A 20,157-nucleotide genomic window follows, 5' to 3' on the forward strand; every position below is an offset into this window, starting at 1 on the left:
AAGGAAGGAAGGAAGGAAGGAAGGAAGGAAGGAAGGGTTTTTTTGTTCTTTTTTTTGGAAGGCTACATTGTAAAATGTGAATAATTACATTACATTTATTATGCATCATCCCCTGCACTCTAATATTGTCTGACAGATGTTCCCTATTATTAAAAAGGATTTACAAGACCTTTAGGTCATTGACAAGGACAAACATCTCATGTAATTGCTGAATCTTTAAAAGTTATTAAATTAGTAACCATTGCATTCCTTTACAGATGTCCTGATTAACCTTTCTTATTTTGCCTCTTCTGTATTTTTTTGTCCCTACTGACAATGGTCTGAAAGGCATCCTAAAAAAAATAAATAAAAAACACAATATGTAAAACTGATTATAACTCAGATTGTAAGAGAATCAAACAGTTTTAATTAGTTTTACTGGCAAGGTAGAAAAAAACAAAACAATAGTTTATTCAAAAATAAGGTCTAAGTCAGGTATGTCAAAAGTTGACCCTCAGACGCTGTTGTCCGACAGGTTTTCACAGCACAAATCAGTTTTGCTGAAGCAAGGAAGTCTCTGAAACCTTTAGAACAAAGGCCCTCAATGACCGACTTTGGACTTTGGAGTGCTTTAAATTTGACAGGTACAGTAAAGGCAACCTTGTAATTGTAAAGGCATAAGATAGGTAAGCTAAGCTTTGCAGGGACATTACAGTTGGAATAAACAAACAACACTACAACAAGGTCCATAAGGTCATCCGCATGCCACTTGTCCCCACCAAGCAAGTGCAGAGTAATGGCCTGTACCTATATTTCAAGACAGGTGTCTGGAAACGTCTTTACAGAACAGTCAGCCAAGCAACACTGTAGCCACAGCTGCCCTGGAGCAAGACTGACAAAAGCGCGGCTGCCAAAGGCATGCAGGTGAAGTGTCTTGCTCAAGGACACAATGACAGGGATCGATCGAGCTGGGGGTTTTACAGGCAACTGAAGGGTTGCTGGAAGAACTCCTGATTTTAAACCACTGTCTCCCCAACAGGAGCAGATACTGTATATGAGTAAAAGAGGGCCATGGCATTCCTCCTGCACTCAGCCCCCCCATGTTTTCCCCTGTTGTTTTAATGGATCTCTGTGTTATGGTAAATTCAGCTGGAAAATGAGGTGTTTGACGTATATTTAAAGGACATCCAGTGCTCCAATTGGGTTGTTGGGTTTTTCGAGTGTTTTCCCAAAGCTGTATCTGTTTCCAGTGTATTATAGTTTTGGTGCAGGATGGGGCCTTAAATTTGTGGCAGTGATAACAAGGGGGTAATTACAGTGATGCTACAGCTGAAGGAAAATAATTAAGTACAGTAATCGAAAGACTATTACACCATATAAGGAATAATTATGTCTTAATGAGTGATTAGCAACAAATTATTTAGAGATATGATACACCTTTATGTTAGGATGTTTGCAGAGGATCTTATTGCTGAAAATGGAGCTCAGAAAATGTAAAGCTTTAACAACAAACAAAAAGCACATCTGTCCTAAAATAAACTAAAAGTAGAACCTGATCTAAACTAAACTAAAAAAAGACAAACACTATTTGCTCACCAGAATCTTTAAAACCCTGCATGGACATGGTCATACAGAATCAGCTGCCAGGTTTTGAAAACATATATTTCATGCATACATCTTTGTATCTTGTCCAAGGAAAAAAAAAAAAAAAAAAACATTGCTGAAAAATAAAATATTTTCCAAATTATGCTTAAAGAAATTTCATCTGTAGCTCATCTGATGCAGTTAGTCTCATCTTGTTTGAAATATTCACAGTAAATTAATTTCAGCAAAAGCATGACAATGGCCAGGTTTACTAAGTGCAGTTAGAAGTTTAAAACTCTACTGCTGGATCTACAACTTTTTTCAAGTTGCTTAAACTGTATCCCCATTTTAAACTGCACCAAAATTCAAAATTGGAAGTTTCCACTGACAGCAAAGTGCAAGTACAGATTTCTTACATTTTATTCCAATTCATTTTGCCATACATTTCTGTCAACAGCTTAGTGCCTGTGACTTGTTTTTCCATGAAGAGGAAGAATAGCATAATAATATATTTTAAAAAAATTGGGTAGCATTTTACATTCAATTGCAATTAAATACAGAATACAATTCTGACACAAAATAGGCATAGTTCTTTAACAATATTTGACAGCCTATACAGTTCAGGGGCCTTATGTCCGACGTGTGCCTGCACACAAAAGACATGAGGCACATTATTTGATGCCAAATTTAGGATGTATAAAAATGAACTTTGTGTGAAAGTGTACAGCAACTCAAGCAAACTTTTGAGTTAAAATAAGCTTTTGCAGCAGCTGCTTAATCTTTTTAAATGAACAATAATAAACCAAAATGTACTGAAGTACCAAATAAAATGAAATATGGTTTTATTCATTTAATTTAAAATGAAAGAGCATCAAATCTGATGTTTTTAATCAATTTTTAAGGAATGGAAACAACCTGAGTCAGATGCACAAAGTAAATATTCTTCTGTATTCTTCTGTATCGGTCATGTAAATCTGCATTGGTCTGACTGCCGAGAAGCATAGATTTGTAACCATTCTAAATAATAGCCCCATTGGGAATTCAACTAAAATTCAAAAATACTCCATTAATCTCAGAAGAAAATTTAATATGACACTAACTCATATGTTATTTTTTATCCAGGTTTTGTAGGTGTTGATAGCTGTGGGCAGTAAGTACTTCTGTAGAGGTTTGTCTTGTACCAGCTCTGAAGAAGCCTCTGACTGAGGACACTCTGTTGTTGTTTAAAAATCTTCTGAAGAGGATGCTCACTGTTATCCATAGTATTCTTCACTTCTTGAAGAATTCTTCTTTATGAATTAATCTCCGGCGGTCCTAGAGAAGATACCTGAACAGAGCTGATCTTCTTTATCAGCTTGTTGAGCCTTTTTAAAGTGATTAGCTCCAATACTGTTACCCCAGCAGATGATGGAAGAAGAGATCACCCTCTCCACAACAGACTATAGAAGATATGTAGCATCTTGCCTACAAAATGTCTAAGGACCTGAGCTTCCTTTCTCAGTTTCTTAGTTATCTCTTCAGTCAAGTTTGTTGTCCAATTGAACACCGAGGTATTCATATTTTATATATTTATACTCCTTAACCACTTCCACTTCTTCTCCATTGATGTTAATAGGATTCAACTTGTTCCTGTTTCTTCTGACATTCAGGATCGGATGATTGTTTCCACATCAAGACTCCAAGAAAGCTCCATGTGACATCTAGGTATTTTGTAAGTCATTTGTTTATATTTGTTTATTTTTTATTGATCATCCTGAATTATTTTTAAACAATGATTAAAGCCTAATTAACTTGCTTGTTTGGTGACAAGGTTTCTATTTACGTCTTAAAACTGATTTGTTACCTGTGATGTGACAGTGTGGTGCCGTCTCTATGCCTCCGACTGATCATGCATCCTGGTTATTTGCTGATTGCTAAGCCTGCATATCTTTCACCAAGGAGTCTGTGGTTTCAAATCCTGCCCAGACACTCCGTTGCGTACCTCTCCGCAATTACAATGGTCAGCTTTAAGCAATGATTGAGCTTAATGCAGCAGCAGAGAGAACCTCTTGTACTTCATACAAAAGTAAAGGCAAAACTATACTTACTCTTTATTTTAGCTGGCTTTTTATGGAGTATTTAATTTCAGTCCAAGTTGTTTGTTGTAATATTACTCTGAGGTTTATAGACAAAGTCTCTGACAGTGTGACTGCCCAACAACATCATCACCATGGTTATTTTGAGAAGCGGTGGGTGCCTTTACACTATTTATATTACACTATTTAAACATCCTTGTTTGAAGGTGTGAGATAACAAGTCTATGCACGGTTTTATACATCTGACTGTTTTTTTTTTCTTTTCTCTCCCGCCAACTTTGAATGCAAAAGCTGCTCTCTGTTGTGCATGAGGGCCCAGGTGTATGGCAGGTTGCACAAAAAAAAAAAAAACAGAACATTGCTGCTTGTTGCAGGAATACAGCAACACTGTTCATATGTTTGATCTACTTTCTTGAGGTGAAGAGGATAAGTGCTGCCTGGAACAGAGCTATGAAACTGACAAGGGACAGCTGGGTTGGTCCGGCTGAACTAAGTTGATTTTTGTGGAACTGCCTTAAATAAGAAAGGTCTGAAATGGCTGGAAAAATTGTGTCAGATAGCGTGTCTTCTCTATTTATGTATTTTAGTACATCTAACATGAAAAACTTTTTAAAGCAAATGTAATAGCCAGATAGCGGATCAGGTAAAAATATGTCCTTCTCAAAAAAGCAACCTTAGATATCAATACTTACTGATAATACAAAATCTGAAATATTTATGTTAAAATACAGATCACTTAAAAGGCTAATTGTGTCAATTTTACAAGTAATTTTCTCTTCAAATAGTGGAGTAATTTTCCTTAATTTGAACATGTACATATAACCATTATGTTTGCTAATAAAACAAGAGGATTTAGGTTCAAAACAAGAAAAACACAACTTGATTTTCTTTTGTTTTCGAGGTGCATAAAATATATTTCATTTTAGAGCAAAAATACTCACTCATCTTTTACCCTGCTCAAATAAAGGGAAAATGCACTTGTTTTATTTGCCATATTTTTAGATCAGTTTTTACCAGCGCAAGGACATAGGGAAACATGAAAACATATTAGTGGTATAATATAAGATTTTTTTTTTTTCATTGGGTTTAACATGTTTCATTTGTAACATGTGGTAATGTTATCTTTGTTTTGATATGTGGGTTGAATAATCTTATTCTTGTTTTTAATACATTAGTCACTACTTGTTTTGCCAACATATGCTTTTTTTATAGAATTAGCATGTAACTAGATACTGATGTCTTTCATAATATGCTTTGCAGATTAAAAACTTTAACACACTTAACAGTTTCTTCTAACTCCATTCTCTGTATTTTATTATTCAATGAAACAAATAAAAACACTCTATAATATTTAAACATAAAAGCATATGCCACATTAAAATAGTTGCCTTATCACAGATTCTAGGGTTGAAATAAAATCCCAGATCAGGTGGTCTGTGGCTTTTTGTGTCCTAAAATACTCTGTTGTGTCTGCTGCTAATCCTCTGTGCGGCTCTGCGTCACCTGTGTGGCTTTTTTTGGCCCCTGGCTCTGACAACACAACTAGCAACTTCAACACATATGGAACTGCGTCCTAAACTTGTGCTCTGCTACATGATGACAGATGATGTTCTTCTGACTGTTTCTCTCTTGGTTAACCTCTGTCTCTATTGTCAGCCATTGTAGAAGCAGCTTACATAAGGTTTCCTTTCCGTATAAAAAAAGAGAACATTTAAGTCGTATGACATTTATTTTCAAAAATAAGAAACCAATCTTATCTTTTAAATAATTTAAATTAATTTGAAATAAGAAAAGTATGTCAAAGAACTTTAACTGTACAGTAGGACATCAACTAAACCATTTAAACAAGAGTAATAAACACATTTGACATGAAAAGTAGTTTTAATAACTTCACCCCTTCATGTAAGCATCAGTTATCAAAGGAGATGCCATTAAACCAAACTGTAGAATCTGTGTTAGACCATCATTTCTGATCCACACACAGATTAATAGCCTTTTTGGTTATTTTCAAAGAGAGAAGTGTGCTTTTTTGTGTCAAATGCAGCTGCTCCCACGTTTCAAAAAGCTTTAAAAGCAAAGTTCTTGATGATTTGTGTATGCAGCCTATGTATGAGCTGTGTTCCTCCTAATGTCAGAAAAGGGAAAAAAAAAAAAACAGCTATTCCCAGGGATCAGTTCAGGCTGGTTTAACATACATATCTGCCATGTGGATAGATTTTTGTTATAAAATTGATTCAACAGTCAGGTAATAAAAGTGTTCACAGCTAGTCTAACAATGAAAAGATGTTTTTAAAGTTCTGTTGGAGGTATGATTTATATCACAGAAAGTCTGATCTCCCTCGGGTCCACAGAATAACTGTGGCATCTCCACCCCGAGGGTTAGAATAACCTACTTGATAAGCTCTTTGAAGAACTTGGTGCAAGTCTTTAACCAGGTCCTAAAGATTCTGTGTTGTCCTCTGTTTGCAGAATGCATCCTACGTCCCAGTCACTCCCACAAATAAAGAAGCTCTGAATCTCCAATATGTACAGTATATATATTGTATAATAATAATATATATGTATCAGTATTTGTACAATATATGTACAGCACATTCTTGCTCCAAGTGGCCCACACTTACAGTAATTACATCCATGTTAGAAATACTCATTACTGCGTTCAGGACTCAGGCAATATTTTCTAAGTAAGAGAAGTTAAGTTTTTAGATAAATATTTTATACTATTCACATTAGCCATTAGTCTAAGTGGGAGGGGACTGAGTTAGTGATGCTGATGCACAGCAGGGACTGGTAAGAAGTGGGCAACTTCAACAACTCATCTAAAGTATATGGCAGCCTTTTCCACACTCAGCCCTAAGAGCAGTAAAACCAGTGACTAAATATTGAATATGCAGTGTATCCCCTGACTTGTGTGCACCTCTGAACGAAGAAAAGGAAGGCAGCCCCCTAAAGCTTTGTTGCACTGTCCATATCGACAACTTGACTGCTGCAAATCAGTAGGTATGACAGTACTTCGAAAGACAACAAGAGGGGGAGTGATTTTTTGGGTAAAAGACAGAATTTAGAAACACGTAACCAGATAAGGATTATTGAAATCAGGTCTCATATCGGCAGAACAATTAATTCAACTTAACAAATAAGTTGCAGTCTTTGATGTTGTGCATAGATCGAAGTATAAAACTGGATAGAGCAGGAAGTGGCCTTAGACAATATTTTTTTGGCTGCTGTAGCACAGCCGAAGAAAGACCCTAAGGACACAAAAGGTGGCTGGTCAGTGGTCACAACTAAGCAATATGTTACTGTCCCTGTGCAATATCTTTAGAAAAGTGCTATCATCATCAATGGAGCAAGGATGAAAAAACAGGAAACCTCTTACAGTATGTAATCTAAATAGCAGTGGGAATGGGATTATTGTAGCAGGTTGCTGCACTTGGGGCCAAAGGCTAAAGACACAATGGTCTTTTACTGATATTTTTCACACGGAGGCCCTTTAGGAGCATGTGAAACGCTCTTGGCATGTTTTATTTGCTAGAAAACTGTAGGTACCAAATAACTCTGGTGACAGATGACATAAATCCTAGAGCCGTCAAGGTGGGAAAACGTTGAAGCTGCCAACGTCTCTCAACTCATTCTCCAAAGCAGTTATCTGCAGCACTTTTGTTGTCTTTCAGAAATAATTTGGTTTTAATCTAACAATAGGCAGGCATTTGATACTTTTCTTATGGGAGAAAGGATGAAAACACTTTGACCATCTGCATCTTCAATTTCTGAACATATTAAAAAATATACTTAAAACATCATAAAAACAGAAGTGTATCACACCACTAAAGAAAGCCACCATTATTGTTTTGAAAAAAATGGTCGAGAAGATTTTCATCACAGGTTTTATGTGTATCCCTAATGCTTTTGTCATTCCCATACAACAAAAACTGTTGTTGCACATGCTCTAAAAGGTTACATCTCCATGGGATATCACCATCTCAACCTGTGATTTATGATTCGCCAGAGGCAGCTCAGAGGTTGCCTATATTTGTAGATTTATGAGGGAAATGTTTCATCATAGAGACATAAGACCAAACAATGTGATTGACTTGAAGGCTGCTTTTAAAGCAACTTAAGCTTCTTTAACAACTCAGAGCCTTTGGTTTAATGTGTCCATGTCAAAAAACACTGCTATAGTAATTTATGCAAAAAGGATCTCAAACTATGCATGGAGGACATATACTGCACTGTTTAGGATGTACTTTCATCTCGCCAACATTTCTCTTTCAACTTTTTTTTTATTGTTAACCTTTGATAATAAACCAACAGAATTAAGTAGCTAAAACGTATCGTCCTTGAGTTTTACTTTTGTTACTGACATGCATTTACTTTGCGATACCCAAGTTTAAATGTGATGCACCTGGTAATGACTGGAGTTTTGAAAAAAAAAAAAAATTTTATTAGCTCATGAGGGCTGATTTTTATTTACTTACTTTTAAAAGGATTTGCTCTTGCAGGGAACTTGCTACACAAGGCTGAATATGGGTCCTATCATACTTACGCCATCAATATCAACAAATGTCAATATGAATGTTGTCTGAAAAAAAAGTTACATCTCTTCAGTAGTTCTTCAATAGTGTTTTTTTTTTCTTTTTTTTTACTTGCAGTATTTTATTTTCATATCTCTTCTGTCTTCTTTGATTCTCCAATTTTTCTCAATAGAAAATAACTCCAGTTGCTAAAAGGTTGGACTTTTGAGAAGCTATTATGAAAATTAGTAAGTGAAGCGACTAATAAGTTGATGAATGCATAGTGCGTCTCCTGAGACTGTCTATCTTAGGAGATAATCTTGCCACAGCTCATCGGGGCCAAGCAGCCTTGCACAAGCAAATCCTTTTTAGTCTTGTCAGCTTGCCGTCCCTCTAAATAGAAGTAGAAGGTTGGAAAACACAGCTTGCTAAGCTTTCTCCTACCTCTACTAAATTATTAATACTGTGATTAAATGCAGGTTAATAAAATTAGCTTCTGCCACCATAGATTAAGATGAGGAAGAAGATTGTATTTAACTTTTCCAATGGGACTGAAACAAATACCATACCACTGAAAAGGCAATAAATAAGCTGAATGTTGCGAGGTATTTTTATTTATTTTTTTTTTACATGTGCTATTTTTTCAGTTTTAACAAAGACAACAATTTTGTTTTTTTTTGGTATGCCAATTTGTAATGTTGAACTATTACTTTCATCTATCATGGCAGAAAGAATGAATTAAAAACAAAACAAAAATAAAAAATAGGAGTTGCTGTAAATTATTCGGCTACAGGAGAAAAAATGGTTGGCTTATTGAAATAAAGCAAACTGATCATTACTTTGAGTCATAGACATCCTCTGAATTGATGTAAATATTGTATAATCTTGCTCAAAAGTTATTTCATATTATCCTTTGTCACTCTGTCTTATAATGCCAAATTAGAAAACAACCTGTGTCAAAAAGGACTCCTGATTAAAACTCTTTTAAAACATTGACTCATGGCACAGCTGAGAAGTATTTTAAAGTGAAAGAAAATCGAACTTTAACACCAACATTACACCACTTAGTGCATTCCCAACTAATTCCTCCTAAACACAGAGCACTATGAATAAGATTTCTTAGCTTACCAGCTATCTATATTTGTTATTGTTGTCCTTTCTAAGGCAAAAGCACAATTCCACCCTCTCTACCAAGAAGGGATGCCACCCATTCATCAACAGCTCAGGAATACAAGGACGTTTATCATTAAAAGTGTAAAGAACAAAAAAATATAGCAATATAAAAAATATAACAATAAATAAAGCTATTGCACTACAATAAAGAGTCATCCATGTCTTTGAGGATGCTAAAAACTTGGCCAATGTATTATCTAGTTTAGTTTTTACTTCTGGATTGCTTTAACAACACAACCACTAGATATTTAACATAAAATGTTATAAGATCAATCTTAGTTGTGAAATGTGTTTCTCACCCATTCTTATTAGCATTCTTTATATAAAAAAGCTTAAGAATCCCTGATCAATTAATGTGCGCATTGCTGCACACTAATTGTAAATGACTTAGATAACTTTATTGTCATCTTGTATGCACAGATTTTATACAAAACGAAATTACGTTTTTTACAGCTCTCATGACATTTCCATTTCTTAAAGTGCACCAGTGATCAACTTGTAAACGTTTAGAAGAAGAAACATGGTCCAAAAAAAAGAAAAAAAAGCATCAACACATCTTCTTAAAGCATTAGACCTTTAAACATTTTTATTATTAGTGAAACAATCAATTTAAAGCAAGGGGTTCTTACCTCCGAAGCCCTTCTTATTGTATTTAATATATAAACAAAAACCTTCAATGTATTTCATCGACGTTGCATGTGTTAGAAACTATTGCTGGGCAGTTAATTACATTTGCAATATAATCGCAATTTAACAAAATGCAATTTTCAAATCGCAGAGTCACTTCATTTTAATCACACCACATTTAACAAGAGTAAGACATTAATTTCTCATTTCAGGCCTCAAGGGAGGTGGTAAAACTTTTAAAATGTTTAAAGTGTGACCACACAGAAAGGTAGAGAGAATTGCAGCTAGCACACAGATTCATGTATGCAAGTACTGTAAAAGTTAACACTTTTTCACACAAAGGTTACGATAAAATTCTGCAACAATGGATTCAGGGCAAGCAAGCTCTCAAAAGCTGAAACATCCATGATCTTGAGGTCAGTGCAAAGAAATAAATCATACTAAATTTGCAGTAGCAATTTTGGTTAAAAATATTCACAATTTAGATTTTTGGCACAATAGTTCTGCCCTATTGGAAATGAACCTTGAATGTGAAATGAAGGGGAAAATGCTAATTCAATTTTTTTTTTTTATTAAAAGACTAAGGTATTTGCATTCAGTTCCACTGAAATTTTACTTCAAGGATCCCCTTTCATGAAGGGGATTTTTTGTAGTTTGTAAATTTTAAAACTTTTGCCACAGATTCTTTATATTTAACTAGGCCTGAATCAATCGATCATCGAAAACATGGCCCTTTCTACATATACTGTTTTGCATGACTATCATGAATACAATGTATTCTTAAAAATACGTTTTCCATATGTTTTATATGTTTCCCACATGCTGCTGCACAGCCTATTGATTTAGGTGCTCTTTCCGTTTTCTATGGTGTAGCTTCAACAGAGCTGTACAACATTTTTCAAAGCTGGAGATGTTCTTATATAGATTAACCATACATTAAACTCTACTTGATCCAGACCTGGAGTCTCTTTCCTTTTGTTTAGCTGTTCTTGGCTAATAACCCATGAAGCCTTTACCATGTAGCTTTACTAACACTGAGCTTAACTTAATAAGTGACTTCTAGGCATATGACCTCTGAGGATAATTGGCTAAAAGAGATTTGATTTGGGGTATTCTATGTGTAAGGCACTCTTACCAAATAAATAAGAAAAACCTCACCTTTTACCCCACTGCACAATTAAATGTTATTCTGTGCCCGTGGAAACCTGGAATCCATCCAGGTGGTACCACAGCCCATCACCTTATCACCCTAGGGTGATAGCCTATAGTGGCTTGCTCTTTAACAGGACTTGTAATTTAACAGCCAACATTTGGCAAAGTAACCTTACCCTCTATCTCTTTGTTAAATGTAATACTAATTTGTATATATATCTTATATAGTTTCATGTCATATGTATATCATAAGAATCTCAAAGCTTATTTATACAGTTAGCTAAAAATGGCCGAAATAATCCAAACCTTAAACTGATATAAATGCATTGCATTCATGCACAAAGCGCAATAAGAATATAATTTTCTCCAGGAGTAAGCAGGGGGTGCTAACTCCCATTTCAATGCATATCAAAAAGCAAAAAAGAAATATTTGAGGGTGCAACTGACAGACTAGCAATAAGTTTTTGCAATCCATTCAAATGCCACAAGGCCACTGACCATATGGCCTTTAAACAGACATAGCAGTAGTTTTAAAAAACGCATAAGATTAACTCAAATGTAAGTCAGATGTTATAAAAATGCAAGAGAGCAGGGGGGGGAGGTGGGGAGAAGCAACAAAAAAGGAGTAATTTCAAACCTCATTTTCAAGTTGCCAGGCGACGGCTGTCCATCGTACACTGATACAATATCAAAGTCTTCCTCTAGTGCCAGCGTAATGAAGGTTAGCTGGATTCGGTTCCTCTCCCCTGTGATTATCAGCCATGTGCAGTTGGCATAGTTGGGATAGCCATGGGGGAAACCTGGGGACTCTATAGTTCCATTTAGGCCTTGGACTACACCACCACAGGTCTCAGCTGGAAGAGAGAAATGATAAAAGACATGTTACTTTCACCTATATACATTCTAAAAGCACGGCAGATAAAATCCAAAAAAAGCAGAAGAAACAATAATCAAATGTAAGCATAAACCTGTACAGAATTTAGATCAACATAAATACTCAGACCCTTCAAATCAATTTCAATTCAGTGTACTTATACAGCGTCAAATAAGAACACGTCATCTTAAGGCACTTTAAAATTAAATCAGATAATACAGTCAAATTGATTTCAAGATTTCAATCCAAGGAAAACCAAATCATTGCATCCACTCATTGACTCAAAGGCAATACCTCACACTAAGCACGCTTGTAGCGACAGTGGAAAGGAAAAACTCCCTTTTAACAGGAAGAAACGTACAGTAGAACCAGACTCTGTGTGAGTGGCCATCTGCCGAGGCCAACTAGGGTTCAAGGAGACAGAAGCAGACATAGAAAAAGACCATTCCCCCAATAACCACAAAGAAATTCAAGTCTCTTCAAAAGAACATTATTATGTTGTCAAATGCAGCAGTGATATCTAACAGGACAAGTACAGATACAACTCTATTATCTGAGGACATAAGAATATCATTAACGACTTTCCCCAGTGCTGTTTCGGTGCTATGAAAGTTAATTATGGTGTAAGTGATCGCACACTTGTTTGGGAACTACTTTCTCAAGAATTTTAGACAAGAAAGGAAGATAGGATATAGGTCTATAATTGACCAAGTCATCTGGGTCAAGAGATGGTTCGTTAAATAAAGGTTTAATTACAGCAACCTCAAAAGCCTTTGGTGCATATCCCTGTAACAGGGAGAGATTAATCACGTCTAAAATGGAGGAGGAGATCAAAGTGAATACCTCCTTAAATAGCCTGGTTGGAACTGGATGTAACATACAAGTTGAAGGCTTAGACGAAGACAATAGTTTTGCTAACTCTGAAAGTTCAACTGGGTCAAAGCAGTTTAAACCTGGTTTAGATTCTATGGCTACCTTAGATGCTGCCTCACCTTTCAGAGATAAACCAATCCTAGTTAGAGGAGTGCCAATGATTTTTAATAAAATCCATCTTATTTATAAATAATCCCATAAAAGTATTACTGCCAAGAGCAGGTGGTATGGACGGTTCAACAAAGCTATGGCTCTGGGTAAGTTTGACAACTGTATTTAAAAAAAAAATTCTTTTCAAAGCATTAAAAGCCAAATAGCAAAGATGTGTTTTTAAAAGATATTTAAAATTCACCAGGGGTGATGCCTGCCCAGTGTAAAAGGCCTTATTCCTCAAAAGTATAGGACTGGTGATATCAGCTGACTTAAGGGAACAAGGTGGTTTACAGGGCTGTAAATGCACAAAAGATGTAGAGCATGGCAAGTTAATTATAACACTTAAAAAAGAATACAAGTAAGCAAAGTGAACTAAAAACCAGTAAAATGTGCTGAAAATTATTTTTGGGTAATAACAGTGGTGCAGGTAAACCAGAATGGTCCGGTACTGCATACCAATAAAATAATTAGGAAACACACAGTTCCTGGAAGACCTGCAGAGCATGCAGTCAAACAGCTGAGTTCTGTTTTTGCACACCGGTTCAATATGTGTCTGGTGTGCTTTAAATTCTTACAAACTCTTCTCTATACTGTAGCTTATGGATGAATGGTTTTTGGCATGCTAAGCTTTGTGTCTGCTCTTGCGTTTTGCCCTGGTGGTGTGCTCAGCTGCGTATTGTTCTCTCAACATCACCTCTTTGCTGTCTTTACCCTTTTTATTTGTATTTTAATGAATTATATCTGGGTGAAAAACACCCTCTGCCAATAGTAAAAAATGCCTTTGTCCAATTTTTAAATTGTTAACTCTTTCTACTCATGGGGGTTTTATTCCACCCAAGGAATCCCTACATTAAATCTAGAAAACTTTTTTATTATTTTACTGTCAATTTTTAGATACCTAAGGAGTCAGTTACAAAGACACATAGTCCTTTGAACATTTCTCAGAGTTACTCTCTATCTACTCAATTAGAATGGTAATGTTTATCTGTATTGTCATAATGTTTTTTTCTATTCCAGTGGTTCCCAACCCTGTTCTTCGGGGACCCCTGTCCTGAAAGTTTGACGTCTTTCCTTGTTTTTTCACACCAAAAAAAAAAATGATGATTAACCGGCTTCTGTATTTCTTGATTGCAATTGAGGAGCTCTAATTTTGATCAAGTGTGCTGGAGCAAAGGCATATCTAAAACATGCAGGCCAGGGGTCCCTGAGGACCAGGGTTAGGAACCACTGTTCTATTCCCTTTTAATCTTTTAATATTTTACTCTAAATGCTTTTAAATAATATTTTGAACTCTCATGAAATTATAAGGCAGTTTCTGAGGTTCTCTATAATTAGTGTTATTAAGCACATATGGGGTGATTAAAAAAATGAAGTGGATGTTGTGGAGGAAACTGTTATACCTTTAACTGTTACATTTCTCAGAGGAGGGGTACACCCTGGTGTACCGCACCACTCGCCCGTAGTTAGTTTTATGGTCATGCAATGACCATAAAACTAACAGGAACAGTTAAAAAATTTGCTACCATTCAATATGAGTTTGTACTTCATCATTGTTTGTTGTGTCTCTTGATTGCTCAATATTGGACTGGCAACTTTCCCCTCTGATCCCACAATGAAAAGTGTGGGTGGAAGGAAATAATGTTGTTGTCAGTGCCCTTACTTTTACGGGGGGTTGAGTGTATATACCAGGCACTTTCTGTATGTCTTTTTTGCCTTTCCTTTTCTAATAAGCTCATAACAACACCTATCATAACAAAACAGATGTTCTAAATGGTGTGAGAAAAGCACAAAATTCACAAAAAGCTCATAAACGCACAAGCTACTGATCTCTGTACATAAGCTCAAACAGACAAGCTGCTAGTTAGGGATAAAGCATGTATACGTGTGCGCTCTATTATGTACATGCACAAACTTCAAGCCATCTGGTGTGTCCAGATTAATTTCAGATTGTTCTCCGCTGTCTTTCCAACCCAATTCACCTCTCCTCCCTGTAGTCGTATTTGTGTTCGTCTTTAATTTTGTCTTCAGTTGTCTCTCTTTCCTTCTGCCATTCCTTCCGCTACTTGATCCCCCTTTGCCTCCCTTTGAGCAGATGGGATAAGCAAAATTCAGCAGACACTTGCAGCAAGCCATATTGTAGTAGCATACTTAGGGGACTTTAGGAAGTCCATGGCTTAGCTTCTAAGTAAATCTAGCATCAAGCTTTCTTCCATTTTTTTGTTTTTTCAGGATTCCTATATTTGTCTAGAGAGTTTTATTTTTTCAGAACAGATTTCTGAACATCACTAGAATTAAATTTTTGTTTTAGCTTGGGAACATATATGTAAATAGAATATAGTTTAATACCTGGTTCCATTTCAAATTTTACCCTAAGTTTATAAAATCCTAGAAACAGCCGAGGCTTTTTTACCTTCTCCCTCTTCTGTAGCTGTGAGTGATCTGTCAAATGGATGTAGTATATAATTGGACAAATACAAACTTTTCTTTTCAAAGACAGGGTGAGTTATGCTTTGGCTACAAGAGGAGCACAATTCTATACCCAATGCTGAAATGAAAATCTCACTGGAAGGTAGGATTTCAGCTGATGAATGTTATCATCTTCACTTAAAGTTGGAAACAGAAAGATTTATAATCAAAGCGTAGCTACCTCCATTTTTATTTTAATAACATATGTTAACCATGCATTATAAAATGATTATATCAATGTTAAAAATGCCCTGCATGCAATGATGGTAAAGGTAGATGAGATATGATGTAAAATTGGCATGTAACAAAAACATCACCCACATTGGCAAGCAGCTGTCCAGAGAGCAAGATGCTCTTGGCTGGAGCCAACTTTATGCCACAATGATAAGTGTCTTATAACTGCAACTACTGTAGGAAAGTTCTTATAGAATGGTCTTTAATAACAAAGTGTTCACTCATGAGTTATTTCTTAATTTGGGGGAATAGGAACTAGGGCTGGGCGATATAGAAAAAAAGCGTATCGATAAAAAAAAATGCATATTGATCGATATCGATGATTATTGAAAAGATTTGAAACCATATTTTATGTGCATCTCTGCCTGGACTTTTTATAATATTGCTAAGTGATTTAATTTTAATAAAAAACACAAACACAGACTTCGAATTAAATCTTTATTTAACCAACTTTTTTAACCATAACAGAATTGTTTTAAAGAAAAATAACTTAAGAGACCTGGATTATGTTATTAAATACTGACAAAGAATAAACTAAAGTGAACAAAATAAATATAACAAATAAATAAATGCCCCCCCACCGCCGCCGCCCCCGTTTCCTGCTTTAACCTGAGTTATTACTTTGAAGTTTCTGGCCCCTCAGCATTTTTATCTCAATTGTTAGAACTACGTGGGAAACTGCCCACAACTGAATATATATATATATTTTCCCGAAATTCCCGAAGATTCCTCGGAGGAGAGCCGTGCCGAGGCCTACACAGCTCGTACTCCTGCGGGTGTGAGCGGCTGAGATGATAAAAAAAAAAAAAGTTGGTTGTGTTATCAGACTTGGTTTTCACTGGTTCCCTACACATTTTATTGTGGTTTGTTTTTGGTCCGACTTGCCATGACCAAAATACTGCCAGACTGCCGAACTACAAAAACCCTTCTTTGAAACAATTTCCTCCGACTCTCCTTGCTGCGACATCTTCATGTGCTCTGTGTTGTGGTTTGAGAGGGCGGCGCTTTGTGACGGCGTGCCTGGGTCCGCGATTGTGATTGGTTGGGAGGAAGCAGTGACTAGCATAAACCTACATGCTAGGCTACAATGAGAAGGAAGGAAAACTGTGTTTCTTTTTTATCGAACTTTTATCGACCCTCTTTTTTTCTATTGCGCCACACGTCTATCGATCGATATATATCGTTATTGAATTATCGCCCAGCCCTAATAGGAACTAATCTAAGGCTTGAACTTCAGTAGCACTGGACAAACCTGTCCATGACTTGGGCAAAGTTATTCTCCGTTTAATAGAGTGCTTTTAAGGTTCCCCTGTGGAACAGACTAAATATTGTTAATTGACACTGAAATGTCCTAATATATAAAACCCTTTTCAGTTTAGCTTGAAAAATGGTGAACCCTTTCTTTCTAAGTTTTCTGAACACAAACATCTTCAGCAACCAAGTCAAGAACAGTTCTTCAAATAAGGTTTCTAAGTCTTTCTGGAATGACAATCTAAAATATGACTTGCAACAGAACTTTGTCATTAGCCCACTTTTCAAGCAGCGACACAGGAACCCTTCATCCACAAAATTACCCAAGCAAAACTGTTCTTATTGCATCCTTTGGATGGTCAAATTGAAGCACTTCTTGTAAAGATTGATCCTTCCACTACTCCTTTATAAGATCCAAAAATGTGACGACAAAGCTCAATCTGGCAGAGGGAGCAACATATTTGAGGTGTTTAAACCATTGGCAAGCTGTGAATTGTTATCCCTGATTCAATTGAGTACCACGATTGTGTGAGTGGCTTATTTTACCTCCAGGTTTTGGTAACACCTTTTTAGAAGTGTAAAAATTGGCCCACACTTTATTCTCAACTAAATAATTCCACAAAATCACCTGAATTCTCTGAATAGGTGTTTTAAAGCACACTCCAAGAGAAACATAACCTTGCACAAACTCCGACAACAGGGAATCTGCGGGAAAAATACATTCAAACTTATGTCCTGGATAGTTTGAATAAATACTAGTATCTGATTATGGTGAAAAGGGCAGCACTAATGCTAAAGTGCCTGTCTTTAAGAATATGTTCAGGTATATTCTCTGGTCCAGTAACACGAGGTGCACAGTAAGTTTTATACACTTTCCTTGAGTGGACATGGCTACTGCCAGTTCATTTTATTCAAAATCCCACTGAGCAACTATGGAAAAAGAACAGCTGTTAGATGTTTTTAGGCATCATGACATTGCCTGTGCTAGACAATCCAAAAGTTATGTGTTTGTTTAAATTATAAATGACGAGTTTATTTAGAAGGATGTGCTGATGATAGGACACAGCTAGAAAATGTTGGCTGTAGAACGCAAATCTTCAGAGGAAGCGACTAAAGTAGCTCTATCTGCAATAAACTTCTATAAAGGAAAGAAATTCAAATGTTACAGTATCAATTGAGCCTATTTGCAACAGAAGTTAATTCATTTAAATAAACATTTTCATGAATTTTTTACAAACTTTTTTTCCCAAGATGCAAATCCTGTTTACCAAAAATGCTATCTTATCAATAGGTATATTTTCTTTAGAAAGCATAAAATGTCCACCTGGTGTTTCGTTTTAAGGTGTCCTCACACACTTTGCAAATTAACTGTTAGGAAAGTCAGAATAATGTTTCAAAACATGTAAGTAAAGACTGATTTTATATATCTTTCTTGTATTTATCTTTTCCAGTCAAAAATGTTCAAAGAATTATAAAAAGGTTGAAAATAATGTTTTGATCAGGGACATTAATAACATTATTGTTATGTTTATTGTTAAATAATGCTAGTGGTCATGCTGAATTATTAAATTTAAAGTCAGTTTTTAAACAGGACATATTTACATTTAAACTTTAGCATTATTTTTACAAAGTATTCACTCTCAAGACACCCCATGAGATCACTTGTGTAAACTGTTTCAGTGTCTGTTTTTTGTATGGCTAGAAATATTGGGCCATCTTTCACAGCACAAAAAAAAAAATCTAGTAAAAGGAGTTTTGCAGAGGCCGCAATGAAGTACCTGCTGATGGAGGCCACCAGCCAGTTAATGGATGGTGATCTTACCCCAGACAAAAAGCAAGCCATAAACAAGTGCAATTTTTACAGTCTCTGGCCAAAATAGGTACAATCATCATAATTTAAAAACTTACCTGTGAAGAAGATTAGCTAAATAAAAATCAGTGCAGTTACTATATGGTCTGATGTCATGTTATTGTCAGAAATATTTGAAAATATACATTAAACTGTATGTTTCAATCTCTCTCTTTCTGTACTATTAATTTTCATCCTGATTCACCAGTTTTCTTCATGATATTGACAATTATTTCCTCCAAGTTTCTCTTTCTATGTTTTGCATTTGGAAAATGCTCCATCTACGCTATAAACAGGTAGAAAAAAATGGAAAAAAGACAAGTACTCAATATGAGTGTGTGTGTGTGTGTGTGTGTGTGTGTGTGTGTGAGTGTGAGTGTCATCCATTTACCTTTGTATTTGAACGATAAGGATGGATTAGCCACTCCAAACACATGCAGATAAAGGTGTGCTGTCATTAGCACATGGACACTCACATGGACTGCAGACATGAATTCATCTATTCTGCAAGCACAACACCTTATCTGTTCCATTTGCTGTTCAGATTATTCAACAAGTGAAAAAAGTATGCTGCATGTCAGCCACATTGACAGTTCGATATAGACCTGAAAGACCCATTGCTGCTCTAGAAAATGATATTCATGAGCACTGGACAAAAAGAATGATCAATCTATCAGTCTTGCATCTTGCTGAGCAGCTGCTCCTTGTGTACAATAAAGAGAAGGGAGACTAGCCTACAGGGCATGTGGCTTACTGCAAGTTTCACCCTGCCCCAGGATCACATTCTTAGCATATAAAACACATAGAAACTAGCTGATAGTTGGTTTTCCAGTTCACTATTTATGAGAGAACCACCAGACAGCAATCAAACCTACGAGACCCAAATGTTCTTCTCTTGATAATTAACCTATGTCCAAAAGCTCCAAACTTACCATTGCTGGTTTTCAAACAGATTTAGTAATTGTAAGAATCTACATTTCATTCAGACTGTTAGATTTTAGCTGAGATATAGCAAAAGAGGTGATGCACCCAAATAGAACCTGACCACAAGGTCCCAACCTCATAAATCAACTGCTTGCTTCGTCTTTCCTCTGTGTCCCAGGTCACAAATCAAATGCTTCTTTGCAAGTTATGCAGTGCAGAACTATTGACTGCAGTGATTCAATACTGGCAATGAAAAAGTAGAGAGGAAAGAACGGGACAAGAGAAGAGAGGAATTTTCTTTCTGGTGTCTGGTGGCATTGTTTTATCTTCCTCGTTCATTCTCTTCCACCTTCCTTGGTGTCAACCCTATTCTTGTTTTCATTATCTTGGAATCTAAATCATTGCTTATTCCAATGTCATGTTTATCAGTGT

General features: G+C 36.0%; 1 protein-coding gene across 1 annotated transcript in view; it reads right to left on the minus strand.

The window, feature by feature from the left end:
* The window catches only part of csmd1 (CUB and Sushi multiple domains 1), a 576,851-nt gene that overhangs the window by 407,719 nt on the left and 148,975 nt on the right, over positions 1 to 20,157 (minus strand). The window contains exon 2 of the mRNA XM_015374130.1: positions 11,739 to 11,955. Coding sequence (XP_015229616.1) covers positions 11,739 to 11,955 — 217 coding nt within the window. The remainder of the gene's footprint in view (positions 1 to 11,738; positions 11,956 to 20,157) is intronic.

The sequence above is a fragment of the Cyprinodon variegatus genome, unplaced genomic scaffold (assembly GCF_000732505.1).
Source record: "Cyprinodon variegatus isolate N-32 unplaced genomic scaffold, C_variegatus-1.0 Scaffold5, whole genome shotgun sequence".
Taxonomy (NCBI): Eukaryota; Metazoa; Chordata; class Actinopteri; order Cyprinodontiformes; family Cyprinodontidae; genus Cyprinodon; species Cyprinodon variegatus.